General features: G+C 33.8%; 1 protein-coding gene across 16 annotated transcripts in view; it reads left to right on the top strand.

Moving 5' to 3' along the window:
* The window catches only part of Snap25 (Synaptosomal-associated protein 25kDa), a 58,563-nt gene that overhangs the window by 31,550 nt on the left and 6,925 nt on the right, over positions 1-20,088 (top strand). For 8 of the 16 annotated variants that reach the window (XR_012463001.1, XR_012462998.1, XR_012463004.1 and 5 more), the window contains 2 exons: positions 843-891; positions 19,771-19,888. Coding sequence is in view for 3 of the 16 variants with exons in the window: in XM_074142938.1 (XP_073999039.1) it covers positions 843-891; positions 19,771-19,888 (167 nt within the window). In the remaining 13 variants the exon portion in view is untranslated. Of the gene's footprint in view, positions 1-842; positions 892-10,939; positions 10,989-16,687; positions 16,737-19,770; positions 19,889-20,088 lie in introns of all 16 variants that reach the window. The other 8 variants (XR_012463007.1, XR_012463005.1, XR_012463010.1 and 5 more) reach the window with 2 other exon arrangements.

Raw genomic sequence — 20,088 nt, 5'->3', positions numbered from 1 at the left:
ACTATCCGCCAGTTTTGTAAATTGGTCTGTCATTCAATTTATAAGTTGGTACATGTTTATATTGTTGGAATGCTCGTTAGTCAGCCCATCCATCAGTTATGTATCATTAAGTTTGCCCGTACTTCTATTGGTTAGTTAGTTTGTTTCGGTTTATCCACCTTTCAGTACGTTCAGTATTTGATTCCTATCAGTATTTGATTCCTATCAGTATTTGATTCCTATCAGTATTTGATTTTCTATTTGTCTACTACTGGTACTACTACTAAAGACCCATCCCTCATGTCGGCAAAGCAATTACGTTTAAACACTGTTCTCTCTAGTTGAAAGCTGAGTTGAAGTTTGACTTGGTTTGGCCAGACTTGTAGAGTTCACTTCCACAAGTAACCAGTATGTCTGCGATTCCAGTCTCAGTTGTGTGTGGGCCTTCTCTCACACGCAACACCCACGGCTACCTTTTTTTAAATTTTTTTTATATATTTTTTATTATTATTTTTTCTCATATTTTCAGTTTTCTTTTTTTTCGTGTAAAATTAAAATTTTATTCTTCAGTTTTTCCAAAAAAAAAAATAAAATAAAATTTAAATTTTAAAATCAAGTTTTAAATAGTAAATGGAGTGTAAGAAATCTGTCTTTGAATATATAGAAGGATTTTTTATTTCTTAAAAAGATTTTCGTGGTTTATTTTTTGAGTTTTGATTTTTTTTTTTTTTTGTGTTCTGTGGGCTCTATGTTATTTTTATAAAAACTTCTTTGGTTCCTTTCTTTTTCTTTTTTTTTTTATTTTCTCTCTTGAAATAGTTAAAAATGACAAGTGGGTGTTGTTCTGTGTTGTTGCTGCTTAGAGTAAAGAAGCCGGAATCAGAACACTGGTTGCGCTAGACGATCAGGGAGGTGAGTCTATTCATAGCAAACAACACACTATACTTTTCCTTTCTTACTCGGAGGGTGTTGAGGGCCCTTAAGTACAAAAAAAATTTTTTACTAATTTTTAGGTTTTATTCATCGGAAAACTCTTCACCATAAATTTCATATTTGAACAATTAAAATCGTAAATTCAAACAAACCATAAGCACAACTAGGAAATATTGCTAATTGTAACTTTGGCGATTTTATTCAATTTGATGCCGCAAATAAAGTGGTGCTATAAACCGAAGAAATGCTGTAAATTGATATACAGGTCTATGTAGGACTGAATTTATTTAGTCGGACGGGAGTTATCTGATCAAACGTTATTTCGCTGGAACAATATCGCAGTTGCGACTGATCAAGCTGGAAGTAATGTTGGACTGTTAATGAGCAACATACCATCTAATTGCTGGCAGTAAAATTTTAGGACTTCATTAAAATTCTATGCAAATCCGTGAAATGCCATATAAATTTTTTGATAAATTACTTTCGTTAAAGTTCCACAACGTACAACACTTTATTTAGATAATTTTTCTTTTTTTTTTTTGCGTCAGTCATAAAAGCAATCGACCTCGCGATCCAATCATTGGCTTCCTCAATAATTAACTGTTGTAGCAATTTCTACAAGTATGCAGTGTGGCGGCCTTCTTGAGGTATCAGTTCATGCGCCACTATTATATATTCTTTTTCCATGTCCACAGTGTAAAGTAGGCCAGATAACCGTATCTTTTGATTCTTTTAATTCTGGTTTGACTCGAGAACTCTTTGTTAAGCTTTATCAAAGTCACGTGACGGTAGCCCCTATTCTGTTTTTTTTTTCCAAGGACAAAACTTGGAATGACAAAAAAAGTTATAAAAATAAAATGTCATGGTTTTCTGAAAATGATTACGATTGACCTATTTGAAGTTAGATATAGATATATTCATAGACATTTTACACATTCTAAAGATGGATATAGAGTAGGATCTGTAAACAAATGTGTTCGCGTCGACTTAGATCCATGGCATTCAGCAATGATACGAGGTTGTGGAGCAGTACTCGCATAGACAAGTTAAACATGCAATGATTTCTGTCTAGATCTAGCAGCAGAAGGTGGCACATGCGTCTTATAACCTACAGTATGCCTGGCCAGCAGACGCAATAACTCTTAGTACCCTACGGCCGTCGTTATGGTGCTGTTAACTTTTGTAAGGACCGCTTGAAGAACTTTTTTCCCGGTCTTTGGCCGGAGTTACTACACCACGATATCTAAATTCACCATATCAGTTCCTGTGGTTCCAGGTCCATAAAAGATATTTAATAACATGTTAACGTGGAGAATTCTAAGATGGTTTTGATGGCCCCGTATTACTGGATTAATTAACGTTCTCATCTTAAATGGCGTTCAAGGTGTATGTGTGTAGCCCGTACATTACACCTGTACTATATGTGGCTATTCACTAAGCTTGAAAGACTGAGGGCTTACATACTAAAAAAGATGTACCTAATAATCGTGTTAACCTTTATAATTTCGTCAGATTTGATGTACTCGTATATTACCCCAGAAGGAAATTATGACGGCTTACTTGTTTTGTTAAGTGCAGGCACTGCCTAGCTTGTGGAGGGTACTTCCCTGCCGGGCTACAGTGAAACTTGTGGTCTTTTCTTTGTAAACAAGCCCTTTGGCCCAAAATATGGTACAATATTTCTTCGCTTAATCACAGTAGCACCAAGCTTTTTCCAGTCCCTTACTTGACACAAAATGAATTTCACCACATGCTATCAATTCAAATTCAATTAGGATATATTTAATTAGTACAAGTAATCCCTTGCAGTTACTTCTAGTTTAAAGCACTTCACTTTTAAGTCACTTTTTATATTTATGGTGATGAGATTTTGTACTTTTAAAAAATTTGTATTTAATTCCAGTTTTAACGAATATATTATTTTTATTTATTTTCTTTTTATTTTAAACATGATTCTATGTTATTTATATATTTGGCAGTTATTTGAAATTGCAAAACACATTGTTGACAATGTTATATGACAGTAAGTATATCTATATGGTGACACAAAATTGCAAATTAAAATTCTAATTAAATTATTTTTGAAAGAAAACATACAAGTATATGTGATTTTTCAATTTGGCAATTTTATTATTTTGAATTTTACAATTTACATATAAGGATATTATATATATAATTTTATTTTAAAGAAATCATTTTTACTTTAAAAAGAATATATTTTATGAAACATTTGAAAGAATTGAACATAATTTTCAAAATCTCTTGTTCAAAATGTTATTATTTTCTAAAAAAAAATATCTACATTTATACCAGATGATTAAAAAGTTTTCTGAAGATCTGTGAATGTGGATCTCATTTCTCTCACACAAAACACAAAGTGCCTGTAAACCCACAATAAGTAAGAGTTTACTGACTACAAAACTCAACTAGTTTGTTGGAACATTGCTTGAACAGGACGTCACATAATTTTAAATGTCTTAAATTCTCACATAAATAACGTGAGCCATAAACTGTAGTCCAAAGCAGTGTGAATGCACTAACTAATAAATTGCTTTAACTGGACTAAACCCTCTTTTAAAGACTGCTACAAACTTTAAATTTGTTATCAAATTCACGCATAGCCCAAAGTAGTGTGAGCTCACTAGTTAAATCTCTGCTCACTAATAAACTCAACCATTTGAGGACTATTTCTAATCAGAACTGAACACTCTTAACGAGTAATCACAGACTAAATATGGGCTCAATCTTCTCACACAAAACACGTGAACATATACTGTAGTCCAAAACAGTGTGATACCACTAACTAAATCTCCACTAATAAACTCATCCAGTTTAAGAATCAGACTGAATCAGAGCTTAATTCTCGCACACAAAACATGTGTCCAATTATCATTTTAACATGTGCCTATCTTTTTATTTCTATCATATCTTTTTATTTTTGTTCATAATCAGAATTTGTGTGAGAATCCATATTACTAAAATTGATCATGATTCAATTATTGAACAACATGTTAGGTAATTTCAAAATTCGTATTATTTATAAAAATTATTTATTTGCCCTCCACCCTCCAATACAAGAAGCACATGTACATTATAAATTTACATAAATTGAATATATAATAATTAAAAATATTAATAATAAATTCCCCCAAATAACAAATTCTGATAGACTTCTATCATAACCTCGGAGTCTGGTGAACACATTTTTTTTTCAGGAAAAATAGCCTCTAGCATCTCTTCTGTGTTAATTACCTTCTGGAAGGCTGTATAAATTTAGAAATACAGCACATTGTGGTAGATTTGTGAACCATCTTCTGCTAGCTGTTGTATCCACCACTCCTTCATTCATTCAATCCATTCCTTGGGATTAGAATCTAAAAAAAACTCTTAAACAGCGATTTCTCCTTCGATAAAGTTATTAAATTGTTTCGAAGGAAAAAAGTGTGCTACATACCAACACAAATGGTAATCGAATGGTTAAATCTTGACTGTTGAGTGGGTTTAAAAGAAGTTGGAGTGAAGTACCATTGAGTTCTTCTTTTTTATCTTCTTCTATCTGTCGGGAGGTATAAGGCAGAGCATAACTAGCTGAATTAAAAAATTGTAGGACTGATCATTGCGTTATGATATTAATTTGCTTGTCACTACTCCACATCTACATCCAAGTTATAGCCACAGACGTGGCAACTTTGTCTACTTCAGACTAGCATTGCATATTAATGGTTATGCGGGGAATCAGAGACAAATCTGGTTTTAGGTCTCCCCTCTGATAGAAGAATAGCCCTTAAATACAGCCTGCTTAAGCCATTCAGAGTTCTTACTCTAATCAAAGAGACTTAGAAGCGTGGATCGCCAGTGACAGGAGACTTTGTAGGGTTTATTGATGGTTCTAAGATTAAATAACGTGGAATCAAGAGTGTAAGGGCCTAATCTAAGATTTGATATCTATGAAGGTGTAGGTAGATTAGCCAGACTCTTTCAGAAGAGGTAGTCGCAATATATCTTTGTACTGCTTGAATCATCAAGAAGGATACTTCCAGAGTAGCTATCTGGTCGGACAGCCAGGCTGCCTTATAGGGTGTAAAGTTCTATGAGATCTGCTCAAGGCTAAAGTGAAGCTGCTTTGAGATCCAGTCGAGAATTGATACTTCAGAATAAGGCCTTTTTCGCATAGACGCTCGTTTACACGGTAAATGACGCGGCAGATCGCTTCGGTCTGTACAGCTTTCACGGGTCTTAAACCCTTAGCTGGATTGTAAAATAACTGCAACCATCTCAGTTACGATAATTAGTAGCTGCGGTGGGTGGAAACCCTAGGCCAGAAGCAAGTGAAAAAGTTTATTATTAAGTACTTGCCTAACTTTAATGGTATTCTCTGATAAGGCTGGACAGCCTTCGATTAATCGTACGCCTCGTGAGAGACCACCACAGAATAAGAAGACGCATCTTATACTAATCATTATTAGTATAATGATTAGGTGCTCCACCTAACAATAGATCATTTGGGTCGTACTTGGCAGGGACTTCACGATAATGGTGAAGCTTCTGATTTGAAGTGCGCGATTCATAGAAAATCCAATGTGAACGAATTTTATATGAATTTTTTTCTCATAGTTTCCAGAAAACATTTATTGATTGCATGAAGGACGTCTCCGTCTAAGAAAAAAACGCAGGCAGAAAAAGACAGCCCACTCAGAAACTTATATATTTACTTTTTCTTAAATGTTCTCTTGTCCAACCGGGAATGTGCATTTGATTGAGATACAACCATTGAACGCTTTTTTCAGAATTTCTTAAGTTAGTCAGCTTCTCCTCACATGTCACTATGCTTATGTAGAAGCGCATACCAGATGGAATAGAGGTTAGTAGGTGGCCACCTGATGTGGAGGAAGATTATTTGCCACTATCCTGTATCTTCTTTTTTCTTACCCATTTGGCTGGAGATATCCAGCTAACTCTGTTTTTAGACACTGCTAGTTCTCTCTAAAGTACGTCAGTATTTGCTTGATTTAATTTAACAGCTTGCTGAAAAACCTCATCAACGTCAGGAAAGTGACTTGAATGTTCCTTTTTTTTCTACATGTTTCCATTACATGTTATAAAATCCAGCTTGTCCCAGCTATCTGAAGTTTCCGATCAAAAATGTGTTCACTTTGGCTTCTTATTTGGTAATTACCCAAATTTTGTAAAATAGCCTTTTTATTAGTTTTTCTGTTATCTTAAGTTTTACCCATTTTTTTTTTTATATTTCACAAAAATGTAAATAAGCTTTTATTTTTATTTTTGATAAAGATTTATAATTATAAGTAATGGTTTAAAATTTACTATTATTTTTATTTTTTGCTAATTTGTGTGATTTTAAAATTGCATGATGTCTCTGTGAACTGCTTTCGATGATAAATTCTAAGTATTGTGATAGATGCTATCTAGCTCTGTTCTAGGAGGTAGCTAACTGACTCATTTATTTGGTCTAGCAAATACTACAATGTAGATTTATGGAGCCCTTTTAATATTGATTAAAATATATTATTTAAAAAAAAAGAAAAAGAAAAAAGGGTAACATTTTGGAAGTACTCATTATTTTTGTTTTTTAGGTCTTGTTAGTTAACATTTTCATTATTATTTGGATTTTTTCGAACATATTTTTTAGCAATACTTCGATATTTTGTTTGGATTCAATATTTGTAATATGGGTGACACTAAAAACGGGAATTGTTTCGACGGCACTGCGGAACAGGATACAGACACTTTCACTCTGCTTTTGCTATGAAAGTGTGTGAAATCAATGATAATTTGGGAGAACGTAGAGGACGGCTCTGAAGAAGAAATACCTATAATACATTGTTACGATTCTTCGTCGCGTACATGGGTACGGGCATATAGTTATATTCATTCTAAAGTTTTAGCTTAGAACTATTTTATATTTACGCTAACTAATAACCTTCGATCATTACTTAACGATTATTTATTTAGTTACGTTGAAAGGTATTGTGAACTATCGTGTAAATAAATAATTCATTTCTGCTAGTATTGGTTATGAGCAAATAAAAATAAATTTTGATTTGGCCGGGAAAAAACAAGACTTACCCACCCGAAACAATAACAACTAAAGTGAACACTTAGATTGCATTAAAGGATTTCTGACTGCGCAAGTTAATAAATGATCATAATCTGGATAATTGACTAAGAAAATCCGTTCAACCGTTTTAGTTCCAACGTGATGTTGAGGCAAGGTGCCATACAAACCAGGAAGATTGTAGGTTTTTAATTAACTTCAATTAAAATAAAATTCCAAACAATTCAATTGTTGCTTTAGAAAACACTTGTAGCAGAAGTTCTTTATAAGTAATAAACTACAAAACTAAAAATGTGAAAAAAGCACCAACAAGTTGAGAATGAAAAAGAAAATGGCGAAACAGATCGCTAAACTTGTAAAATTTAAATTATATAAATTCTAATAATAGTGGATAAATATAAAAACATATTAATTAATAATAAACAATATAAAAAGGATCTTTAAGAAATAAGTTCAGAAATGCTATAAGGAATCTGCAAGGATATCTTATCATATGCTATATACGCATAAAAAAGTTGGTCACATAATTAGAAAAATTGAGTTTCTGAGGAAATTCTAAAACTTTTTGGAATACTAGCCCGCACCGATCTAGTGATTTAAAGGCGAAGTGTCACAGGGCTAAGCTGCAAAGAATCTTAACAGTGAAACTCACATCTAGTACCCTTATGGTTCATCACAGTTTTCAGGCAGCATTGCAGATAGAGACTGGAAGGGTAAGTATTTAAAGCCTTTTAAACCTCTGTCTTGTGATTTTCGAATGGAGCAAGGTCATTCATTATCCTGAACGCTGCTTTCTTCAATCGAAAAAACTCAGAGCGTAGTCCGTTCTTCTTTATAGCTGGAGTCGCCAGACACCAGATGAGTTCGGAATGAACTAGAATACTTTTTTTTTTTTATCTCAAGCATATCTAACAGCTTTGGTAGTTTTCTGTACAGGAACAGAGCCCTACTCAGCTTTCTGTTCAAAATCCTTTGTTTCTTCGTTAGTTGGCCTGACTTAACTCTCCTCAGTTTAAGGAAGTAATTGATAACCCTTGAAATTTAAATTTAGAGTCAGAGCTCTGAAAACCTACAATTGTACTCTAGACCAAATCTTAAGGCAGTAGCATTACCAAAAAATTAAAAATAAATAGATCTAGATTGTTTGCGCTGACATTTTGAATTTCGAAGTATTCTTGGGTTTAGTTGGCGGCCAGCCACCTTAAGCCCTTTGTTTATTTTTTGAAACCTCAAATTAGCAATGAACTCAAGAATACCTACAATTTTGAAGTGGTGGTTTAGCCACGTAGAATTCTCCTCGTGGAAAACTGCATTGTAGCGATGTTCTGCGGTTGTGTGTGAGAAAATGAGGGCGCGCTTGTGTGTGTGTCTAATCAAAGCCAAAGTAGTGGTAATGAATTGTATTTTTTCTTTAATTTATTTTAGATGGCACACAAAGTTAAAGTACTTATTTAAAATCTTTTGAGTGTTGTGTAGCCAAAGTTTAAACATTTCTTCCAAAGCTTTTCCAGTCCGCCATTTTTAATTTTTGGCTTTATTGTTGTGGACTTTTTTATTTTTATTTGTCTTTAATCAATTTGTTATTATTTTTTTATTTTTTGTAAAATAGAAATTTAATTTCTTCTCTAATTTAAAGTGTACATATTTTCCAAAACAATACAATGTTAATTTTCAAGTTAAGTTGTTGCTGGAGTTGCAAGCCATTATGATGACAGCTATAAAGCATCTGTCAAGTTATTTGATCCCTCGCTATACCAATTCCTTGCTTTTCGATCAACAACCTGCTCTCCAGTTTCAACTTCTGTGAAGTAATTTTGAACTTAAAGTTGGATTCGCAATGCTGGACAATTTAAATATTTCATCTGTCGTAGCGTGCTTGTTCTTTTTCATTCTGTACGCTACTACATCCTGTAAATATTTTTATCCAACTTCAAAGATTGATAACTCTTGAAACATTACTACGCTTTATCCTCCATTGCAACATTTAGGGAAGAAGGACGAATTCAGGTATAAGCAGGGGGTTAGCTCAGCCATAATAATTGATGAGAGTTTATTTCGCATTAGACCATATCTGGTCATTGAACTTAGGCAATTGAATATCGCTGTTTGTTTCTTTGTTTTTTTTTTAAATCAGCGCTAGTTCAACCGTTATTACGCACCACAGATTCCGGCATGCAATGAAGGAAAACAAGCATGCTTTAACGAATGAAATAATTGAAAGTTAATAAAACATGACCAGAGTTTCGGCTCTGACCAGAGTTAAATCATTTGTCATCACATACTACTTAACTTCTGTTTAGAAGGTCATGTGAGGCAGATCGTTGTAAGAGAAGGTAGAAAATATGCATTATGATTGAGGTGTAAGTTAATGCGCCACTTTCCTAATAAATATCTCTGTTACTTTTCCTACAGTGCAGATCGTGTCTGTATCTTTAGACACTGTTCCAATTTTGCAGCAAGTGCACCATACTTGTAGGCTTGTGATTTTTATTCGGACAGCTTTCCCGTAGAGCCTTGTCAATACGTCTCATATGTCAGGCCTGTTCTGAACCTTTCTAAGGTCGTACCGCTAGTAATAAACGAACAAGAATATCTTGCCTTTGAATTTCTCGTAGATTTTAGTGTAACATAGTAGCACCAGCTGGAATTTACGAAACCATATTAAGACTTACTCTGCTGTCCTAGCCTTTTTTTTCCTTTTTTTTTTAATGAAATAAAATGGAAACTATTACTTTAAATAATTTCCTTAAATAAATAAAAATATGTACACTGGAATTTAACTTGTAGCATTCGATTTGTGTAACACACAGTTCACTTACTCAGATCGAATTACTAGTTTACACTTCACAATTTTATTATGATTTATTTATTTATTTATTTATTTCTGTGTAGTGGATTATTTTGAAGTAGGCGTTATGAAAATTTTGAAAGAATTTATTAAAAACTTTTCAGACTATCTACTTATCAACATTTGTTAAAAGAAATCAAGATACTCAAATATTATACTAAAATTGTCACTTCTCATTTGAAGCAACTAAAAGTTATTATATAATAGAAGCCCCATGAATATTGGCTGAAAAACAAACATGGCTGTTAGTAAAGTTGGTATTAGGCTGAGACTCTATGAGTATCTCCGAGTTCTAATCATTCTAAGCAGACTTGAGCGAAATTCACCAATCTCCTACTGAGAATGCTACGTCTTTTCCAGCTACATATGGTCCATATAGAGTTTAAGTCTGGAGGCTCTTTTTGCCCCAATCCGATTCGTACAAATCCCCTCGAATGTAGTCAATATATTTTGCCACTATTCAGCGCCGTACATTGCCTCGTAATGCCCGTGCGTAAACAGAACATCCCCCAGTATATACAGCTAGGATGAGTAGCCAAATAGGATCTTTACAGCATTTAGTGAATTTTTGACTTGAAGTTTAAGCATAACCGCAATAGTAGTCACAGCAAACCCTCTCCCCCAATTTTGTATCCAGATGTGTTATTTTATAAAAGACCGGGTTTTTTTCTCTCGTTGCTCTCTGGTTTGGAGAGGCCCTTGAACTTTGAATCGGTACAGTTCTTCGTTCAGTCTTTTCCTGGACTCTTGAAGTTGAATAGTAATAAATCAAATTGCTTGGTGCTCGGTCTTAAGTCTCTTCATGACCCGTGTTGTGGGAAGCCAGTCTGTTGAAACCGTCCGAGAGCTCTTTACTAAAAAAAACGGGCTTCTTACATAGTCTTGCTGTACCCTTCCCTTTCTATCACCTTTAAAGGAAAAAGTTGCTTTCGATCTAAATAGAGTTTTGTGCTTAAATTTACTCTGCGTTATTTTGTAAACATCAAAATTTTCCACTACAGATTTTTTGTTGATTTAATTTGATATTTTATTAATTTATTTTTTATTTATTTATTTTTATTAATTTTTACAACCTTACTACAAGTAATTTTGTTTCAATTCAGAGTGAGGATGCGGGTGCCAAAACGCTCTCAAATCTGGCACATCAAGGCGGTAAGATTATCTGTGAACTTCTCAAAAAACCTCTTCTCAGCAAGAGATCAACTAATCTCGGATAGAAGTACTAATGCTACCATTGAGTTCAAACGAGGCTGAAAGCGATTTTGGGTAATAGGAAAAAAAAGTGCACAGACCCTGAAATATGAACCCAAAACTATTTCTTGAATAAGGGTTTGTAATTGTGTTTTGCCAATGCTGAGACAACACTAGAGTCCTTTTTTGAGATTTAAATTCTACCTAGTTGCTTTTAAAACATTTATGTGCATTTCCGCAGACATTCAGTGTTTTAGTGATGGGGTTTTCCATTAAATAAACCAACCGAATAGTGAGATTTATGTTATTTAATTGCCTTGCATTCTTTTATTTATTTATTTTTCATCCTTAACAACTTTTGATGCGACGTTTCCAATGCACGCCGATCGTTCTCTAATATTGTAACATATAGTGGTAATGTTATGAAGTTTATTCAAACAGAAAGAAGTACAAATACATAATGTTAAATATTAAAAATAAATAATAATAAATAATCAGCAATATTTTCACCGTCTGCTAAAAAAAATATAGCTTAACTTCTTCATAATAATTTAAGGTTGATGCATTCGTGCATCGATGTTGTTTTCAGGAGTTTATTTGAATTTTTTATTTACAGTTTAGTTTTGACGTGCAAATGAACAGTTGTATTCGAAATTGGAGCTTGTTCCTAACATCTATCTTAATTCATGTTGAGTAACGTGATGGTGTCTAAACATTTTATTATTTTTTTGCAGGCCTTTGAAGTATGGAATGCAAGTTTACCTGAAGTTCCATTTCTGATATCTTTTCCAATTATACAAATTTAATAAGGGCTCCTCAGCCGCAAAGTCTACTCGTCAAATTTCAGCAGTATGTGTGGAGGCTTCCCTTGTTTAAAGGACAGCCTGAGAGAGGTTTTAATAGTACTAAGGGACAATTTTGATTACATTGACTCGACTCGCTCTGGTGGTCTATTACACTTCGATGAGGATATTAACAGATTTGAGCCAAATAGATCTTTTTTCAAGTCTCTAGCGAATTGTTCACGGAGAGCAACCCATGAGAAAGGTCCAGAATTAGGAAACGTTGTTGCCGTTTTTCCTCACTGGGCACAAAAGAAGCAGCTTCAGTTAGACTGCACAAACCATGTATCGCATGAATTGTTATAGGAAATTAAAAGTGAGTCTGCTATTTTACTTTCCGATTCTGGAAGAAATATTTATAACTTAACAGAAAGCCAATGCCGAAACAGTCACTTCCCTCATGTCCTAGCAGTGTAGTAAGTTGCAAAACCAATTTCTGGTATATATTTTTAGTACAGAACAGATTTTGAATTTAGGGGATAAATATAACTTATTTTTTTGTAAGTTTTTTTTGGAAGGGCCACATCCTCCAAGCGCCCCACTTAGTTTTTTTTTTCCTCATCGACATCCATATTATTAACGATCCCGTAATTTCATTTATGACTATTTATTTATTTTTTATGTTATTTCTACGACACTAACCCATCAAATTATTCGATAGCTGGAAAAATTTATTACTAGTGATTTCCTAAATGTCTGCTGCTAAAATTGGCAATATTTTGGTGAATAAGCAGTCCTATCCTTTTACTACATCATGGGCGCGTCTTCTCTTAAGTATTATCATTACATCTGCGGCCTTAACTCTCTTATCCTTGTTCTAATGTACATGCATAGTAGCGTTTTCTTTTTTTCAAGGTTGCCAATAAGTTTTAGTGCAGCAAGGAAATCGTACGTTAAACAGTTCTCTTTTTTGGGGGGGTATTTGTTGCGGTTGAAAAGTACATGGCGGATGTTGCCGCCCTCTCCACAATTCTACTATTCTATTAAATGTTATTCTTTAGCCGCATTATCATATTATAAAATTCCCTCTACTCTTGCACCCATCTTAAACTAAGGTTTACCTGGAATATAAGGCAGTATATCGGAGTAAGATTTGCGTTTCTTAAATCAATAATGAATATTGAACATTCAGACGTATACCTTTTGTTCTCAATTGGCAAATTGACAGATTTATTTATCTTATTACAAAAATGTAATGAGGAAAATGCTAAAAAAAATTCTTGAAACGTTATAAAAAAAAAAGTCAGAATTATATTTTGGCGTTTATTCAGCTAGTATTAAAAATTTTGACCCAATAGATTTTTGAAATTTATTTAAATATTTTTTTCGGAAAAATCCAATGGGTTTAAAGTTTCAAACCTGCATCGTTTGATAACTTTGTAAGTACTAGAACAAATTTATTGGAGAATGCATTGCTTTTTAATGACATTAATCATTATGAGATAAGGTGGATTCTGAGTTTTTGTTACTAGAAAGAACTCTTTTTACCAATGTCTCAAACTATATTTTGGTCTTTATATAATGTTCTGAGTCCTTATGTTTCTTATGTAAAAATCCAAATTTCACTCTTTGTTTTCTAGCCCTGATGAAAAAGTAAGTATAGTTTAACTGGTTGGCTTAAAGATTTCTTCCTTATTACTGACTAAAACTCAAGAATTCTTAAGAAAAGTATTAATCGTTTCCATGAACACGGTTTATGAACTCAATTTCTCGATGTCTCCCCTGCTGTGTTGCCAAACTGGTTTTGAATTATATTTCGGTACAGAAAGTTTTTTGTTTTACTAAAATTTCTACAACTACCAAATTTAGTTGAAACTGCTTCGTATTTTTCAACGTTACACTTTTTCGTGCAGTTTTTGACGATCAATTCTTATACCCACCGACAGCCTACCGGACAGTTTTAATGCAGCCTATGCTTAGAGAAAGACTGATGTTGAAAAGCCATGTTTTGTAATTAAGCTTTAAAAGTTATTCTGACATGAATATTAGTTCAATTGTTAGAATGTGAAACCATTGTCGTGCCTGAGCAATTCAGAGAAATAGTTCAAGAAAGTTTTGTTGTGTTAAGCAACATAGTTTGAGGTTATAGTTCATTAGTTGATGAGAATTTAACTGAAACAGAATTACCGATATATCGATCTATTAAACAATATGTGTTAAATATATGTTACAATGATTGAAAATGATCGGCGTTTGATCGAAACGTCTCTGTTATTGAAGGGAATATTTAAGATAGGGGTCCCCAATACTGTGCTCACAGGCTGGCCTATTTTCTATACGCCATCCATAGTTGAATATTTTAAACAAATAACATATGGGGTAAAACAAACATTTGAAATACAATAAAATAAATACAAGTATTCATAAGCTCTGCTTATGTACTGTGGTACTGGATTCGATTCCCGGTCTAGGCTTTGGATTTTATTTAATGTTCAGTACGAGAACTTTGAAGTAGAGTATGTTAGCTAGTGCCACCGTCCACGACACCTTATTTCATAATTGGAGTAAAAGAAAGAAACAAAAAAGAAAGATAATAAGCTTTATAAATTGCTTATAGAAAAACAGGTTTTGTTGAATATAGAATTTTGTCTATTTGCTCATAATATAAAAACAATTCGTAGATGTCAGCTGACCCTTAAATTTTCAGATTTTCTTTTCCTAGGAGCTTCTTACAGTTAACTGTCCGGTGATAGACTTGTAATCGAGAGAACACTGTCCAGAGTCCTATCAGAGCAGCCACTGAAAAGCGCTGTAGGCTGCAATGGCATAAGTTATTGATATGCTTTAAATAAATAAATAAAAAATTCATAAAAGGCAGATTTTTTTTTTAAGGCCAATGTAGCGGAAATGCTTGTATGCATTGGAGGCTTGTTGAAATAAATTTTTTTCTTGGCAAATCATAGTTTTCAACCATAAATTTTGCATCAAAATGTTGATTTCTATTCACCGATGAATATTTGGATGCTTGTTTACCACTTGGGTTATCAAAATATTTTCCCAATTATGAAGCTCCAGCCTTATCAAATATAGGGTCAAAAATCACATTGATTTTGAGAATATTGTATTTAAATGTTTTTAGAACATAGCCTAAACGTGTATGTCATCTCAAATATATCTCAAATACGAAAATTTGTAGAAATCTCAAACTTGATCCATTTTTGCTACTATTTTAGATCCGGTACTAAGTATTGGGCTGTAATCCATCAGCCTGAAGTGCGACTTTACTCAAGCGATGTTTCAGTTTTTTAAGATTCTTTCGAAAATGGCTCTAACGAAAAACGATCTTTAAACTTAGTGTACTATAAACCTCACCCAAACCCCTCTGAGCAGTATTCTCTTGTTATAGATAGTCACTATAAATCAGGCAATCAACTGTAAGAGGCCGTTACTTGGAAGAGGAAAGCTGAGTGCTTAAGCTGGACTGGGAATGTTCAGTAACCACTAATTCTTGCCTTTTATTTTTCACTTCCCCATATTTTAAAGATAAAAGAAAGCGTGCCATTATGTTTTAGTGTTTCTAAAGCAAACCCTAGAGTTGGATCATTACAAATGTCATAAAAAGATTTCGTAGTGTTGATTCTGCCATGCCGTATTTTGTCCATCGATATGCCTTTTCAGACCTTCCATTGGTTTCGTTGTGCTACCTTTGCTACTAACCCCAAACGCTCAAACTTCATGTCCTTTTTTTTATCAGTAATTTTGACCATTAAATTCTGCGTTATTTTTCATTTTTTGAGATGTAATATTTTCCATTTCCTTTTTATCTTTTTCTTTTTAAGGAGATGGTTAGGTAATCGTGCCTTTTGATAGTGGCAGCTTTGCACCACTATTCATCGAATTTGATTTTGGACTTTAAACAGCTTCCGATAAAGACTCAAATAATGCTGTCCCGGGACCTGTCTGTCTTTCTAAGACCACTAGATTTCCAGTGAGAAATCAGTAATTTTGTTTACGGCATTTGGCAACAATTAAGCAGTGGGTATTTCTGAAAATTTGGCTTGATTCATTCAAAGCCTAACTTTTGCATGCTTATATTAGAAGTTTGGTTTTTGTCCAGCTTACACTGAAGACCAATCATCCTTCAGCGTCTGTGTGCATTACCTTTATCCAAAACGCCCGACCTCGTTCATATCTAAAACCATACTAATTTTTTTCTTTGCGTATACTAAACTAATAACCAAAAAAGTAGAAGACTACAGATTACAGGCATAATCAAAAGAATAAAGATTGGCGAAATCACTTACAAAATTAACCCAAGCTTATTTTAACCTAAAGTTCTGTTGGGCAGAATTATAGTAGTAATGCAGATTAAAATCTTGGAAAAAGATCCTTTAATAAAAACAAAGTTTGCCATTTTTGGGCATATGCAATCATAATATTTACCATTTTATCTAATCATCAGGATTGGCTTGCTGTGAGTCTAGGGATAGGTTAGTAGCTACATACGTTAAGTTCTCTTAATGCGCGCTCAGATAATAAATGTTCAGTTGAAGTGCATAGTTTCAATTTCATGATTGTGTTAAATAAGTTATTACAGAACGGCTCTTAGTAAACTTCAAGCTACAGTGACCTGAATACATGACCCAATTTTTGAGTTAATTCTGTCCAGCATATTTTTGAACATGCCGCAATTTGCCTTGTAATTTGTTGTCTACTTTTTGTTATTTGTTGAAATTAATAACTCTTCTTAATTAACATTCTGGGAGCATTTTATGGGAGTTCAGGATTGGTGGTGGGCTGAGGTATGGGGCAAGCTCAGGATGCTTTGTACCTTAGAACCCGGGTGATAAAGTGTGTGCGTGTGGTCTGTTGTTGTAGAGTCACGAGGTTGGCATGAGATCTCTAGTCATGTTGGACGAACAAGGCGGTAAGCCATTAAAAACGATCCTCCATTTTATTAATTTTTTAAAAAATTATTTTTCATCTTAACTCTGTTCGCTTTTTTTTTGTACCTGCTGAAATATCCTAATGTCCGCCTGGCAAATCAGCAAGCAAAATTCAGCTAAACCAGTAGTAAGTACATGCTCGGGTTTACTTCAATAATGAGAGAACTTGAAACTCTCTAGTTTCACCACTTATACAATCAAATTAAATGAACCGTTACAAATAGAATCTTTTATCAATAAAATTTGAATCCTAATTAAAGATTTTCTTCACCAAATTTGAAACTTAACAACTCTCAGTCAAATTTAAAACCTAATTGACCATCTCAAAATTAAATTGAAAACTTATCTAAAACTTTTCATAATGAAATTGAAACATTAAACATTTATCTAATGGGGCGGGTTTGGTGAAGTGAGCGGAGCGTGAACTTGTAAATGGCAGATTTACAGTTGAGTCCTGCATATAACTAATCAAAAAAGTTTCCTTAGATATGAAACCTAATATTTTTAAATCATTAATCACCCCATCAAGTTGAATGGTTTTTAGTTCAATAAATCACCTTTATTGCAATCAAGGTATTTGACCTAATTATTTTATTCAACTTTTTTGCCACCAAATAAGTGGATATAATCTTTTATCTTCTGGATCATGTTCTAAACAGTTTGTTACCATTATCAATAGACCCGATATTATAATTTCATATGTAAGAAATATCTATATAAAATAGGTAAAGAAACATCCACTCTTTGTACAACTTGTTACTGTCCAGTAGACATGGAGCAAATTGTCTTTACGTGCTTCAATTATACCACAACAGAAACCTGCACCTTGAAAATTTAAGAAATCAATTGCCGGCAAACATAACGTACCCTAGGTATACTAAAGAATAGGAAAGCTATCGATGAACTGGTCCACTTCATTAGTAGTCTTAAGTAGTAGCATCTATGAAGAAAACATTTTCTGGCTAATAGTGTGAATTGATGCAACAAAAAAAAGAAAAATAAATAATAATAATTAAAAAAAATTAATTTATGTTTTTATTTTGAACCTGAAGGTTGTTGCGGCAATTTTTGTCCCTTTTGACTTGAAAGTGATCCAAAATTAGTTCCATAGTGGTGAAATTATGACATCTCGCTCTCACCGAATGTTTTTGTTACTAGTGCCCTTTTGATTTAATTTGATTGCTGAATTTTTGTTTTTTGATTTCCCAACCGATTACTGTGTAAAAAGCATGGTCAATTTTGACGTCCACCTTCCCGAATTCTTTCTTCTTACAGGCAACTGATATAAACATAATTTATTTTTATGATTAGGTTTGACCTTTCCAAAGAACCTTTCTAAGATTTTAAAGTTTTATGAAAACCTGAAGTATCTGGTTTTCAGAAGCAGCCCATGGCTTTTAAATCTGCTTTGTATTGATTCCCAGTCTGAGCAGATTACTATAGTAAGTTTCTGCTCACAGAGCAGCCTACGTAGGCCCTCAGATTCTCTAGCCGTCCCCCATTTAAGACCTACAAATGCTCAGTATGAGAAGTATTCTAGGATGTGACCGGGGTAACTTCTAGCCTTACTAAGTACTTGCGGGATTTGAAACCTGCTTATATTAATGGCTACCAGACGTAAATTGCAGTCTGTTCCATCTGCGCACATTCATACTGAGCAGCCAGTCTGATTCTCTGCTCCTTCAGCACTTTATTCCGCCTTAAACATGCAGCGCCTCTCGAGGGGCGCATTTCAAGAGCAAAAATCGAGTTAGGGTATCTCTTGCTCACTTAAGTCTCTTGCCTATAGCTTCATACCTACTCTGTATTGTTCGAGGTGAGAACAGTTTTGTGGCAGTCGGTACCATGTGACATCCTTCTTTCCTGCGCTATTTTCTTTGTTCTCTCTATGAGAAGAGTATCTCAGGATGTGCCCTAGTCTCCGTGAAAGTTTATATCAATTGCCCTTAAGAATTTAAATCCTCATGTCTTCAAAATAGTATTTATTAAATTACTTTTATGTATTTTAGCATTATTTTATGTTTACTTAGTTTAGCTCTATACAATAATTGTGTGAAATTGATTGTATGTCAAATTTAAAAATTTGGCACCTCAGCATTTCCAGAAAATTAACTTTTTGTATGTACACACAAATACACAAACAACATACATTTTAGAAGAAGCTAAGCTAAATGCTAAGGATGAGCCTACGTATTGATGTACACCCAACATAGATGGACGCCGGAGAGTTTATTTCTAATGAGCGTCACTCTTCTTGTGGCAATCGGTCTCTGTGGTCTTTGATCCTACAGCACTTGAATCAGCAGTTGAGAGGATTCGGTTACAAGTTGCTGTCTTGGTTTGGGCCGCAGCTTGCTTTCTTATTGCCTACATACATAAACAAGTTATTATGAGGCAAGGATTCGTAAAATGAGTTTAGGGTTACACCATATACTCCATATCTCTGCGACTCTCTTACTGCATCTCTCTTATTCTTTTATCAGATCCACCAAAGTACTCTAGAAGAGTCATACTGAGCTCATTCGACCAGCTAGAGGAATCTCCCAGCATAACCCATCACTAGGTCATATATAATATAGCTTTTGGTTCAGACCAAACTGTTTGTAAATGTAACTCACCAGTTGACCTATTTATATTCCTAGTAATCAGATGACACCCACTTTCCCAAGAAAACTTGCCATCAAACTGAACCAGTTCTTAGGTTCAGTGCCACCTCGGTATCACCATTGGACATAGGGAATTCTTAAACAAATTCTTAATATTATTCAAAATACGAAAAATCACAATGAACCTCGAATAAAGATGTAAATAATAATAATAATAATAATAACACATGCTTTTTATTAATTATGAATAAAAATGCCAAATTTTATAAGTATTTGTTCTCAGAGAATTGTTTGAGGCAGGCAATTTTAGAGTTTGTTGCTTGCATTGTTGTAGAGGTAGTGGTATTACTTTCTGTCTTTTTAAAAATTAATTTGTTGTCAATCTCACTTTTATTACTAAATTTTCTAGAGCAATTGGACCGCATCGAGGAAGGGATGGACCAAATCAATGCAGATATGCGAGAAGCCGAAAAAAACCTGACTGGAATGGAAAAGTGTTGCGGACTATGCGTTCTGCCGTGCAATAAGTACTTAAACTTTATAATAGACTTTTAAATCATTTTTTGTAAAGGTAGGTTCGAAGCTCAATCCAAATGTACATGAAACGACATGTTATTCACCAATGTACCCCATCATCTTGCTATCATTCAACTCTCAAGAAAATTTCATATATTTCATTTCATGTTTCACTCCTAGTATTTCTATTCTCAACACCAGCAGTGTATTC

This window comes from Rhodnius prolixus, unplaced genomic scaffold (genome assembly GCF_049639745.1).
Source record: "Rhodnius prolixus isolate KJV_2025 unplaced genomic scaffold, Rpr scaffold_12, whole genome shotgun sequence".
NCBI classification, from domain to species: Eukaryota; Metazoa; Arthropoda; class Insecta; order Hemiptera; family Reduviidae; genus Rhodnius; species Rhodnius prolixus.
Note: the sequence above shows the minus strand (reverse complement) of the source record. Positions and strands in the feature narration are given on the sequence as shown.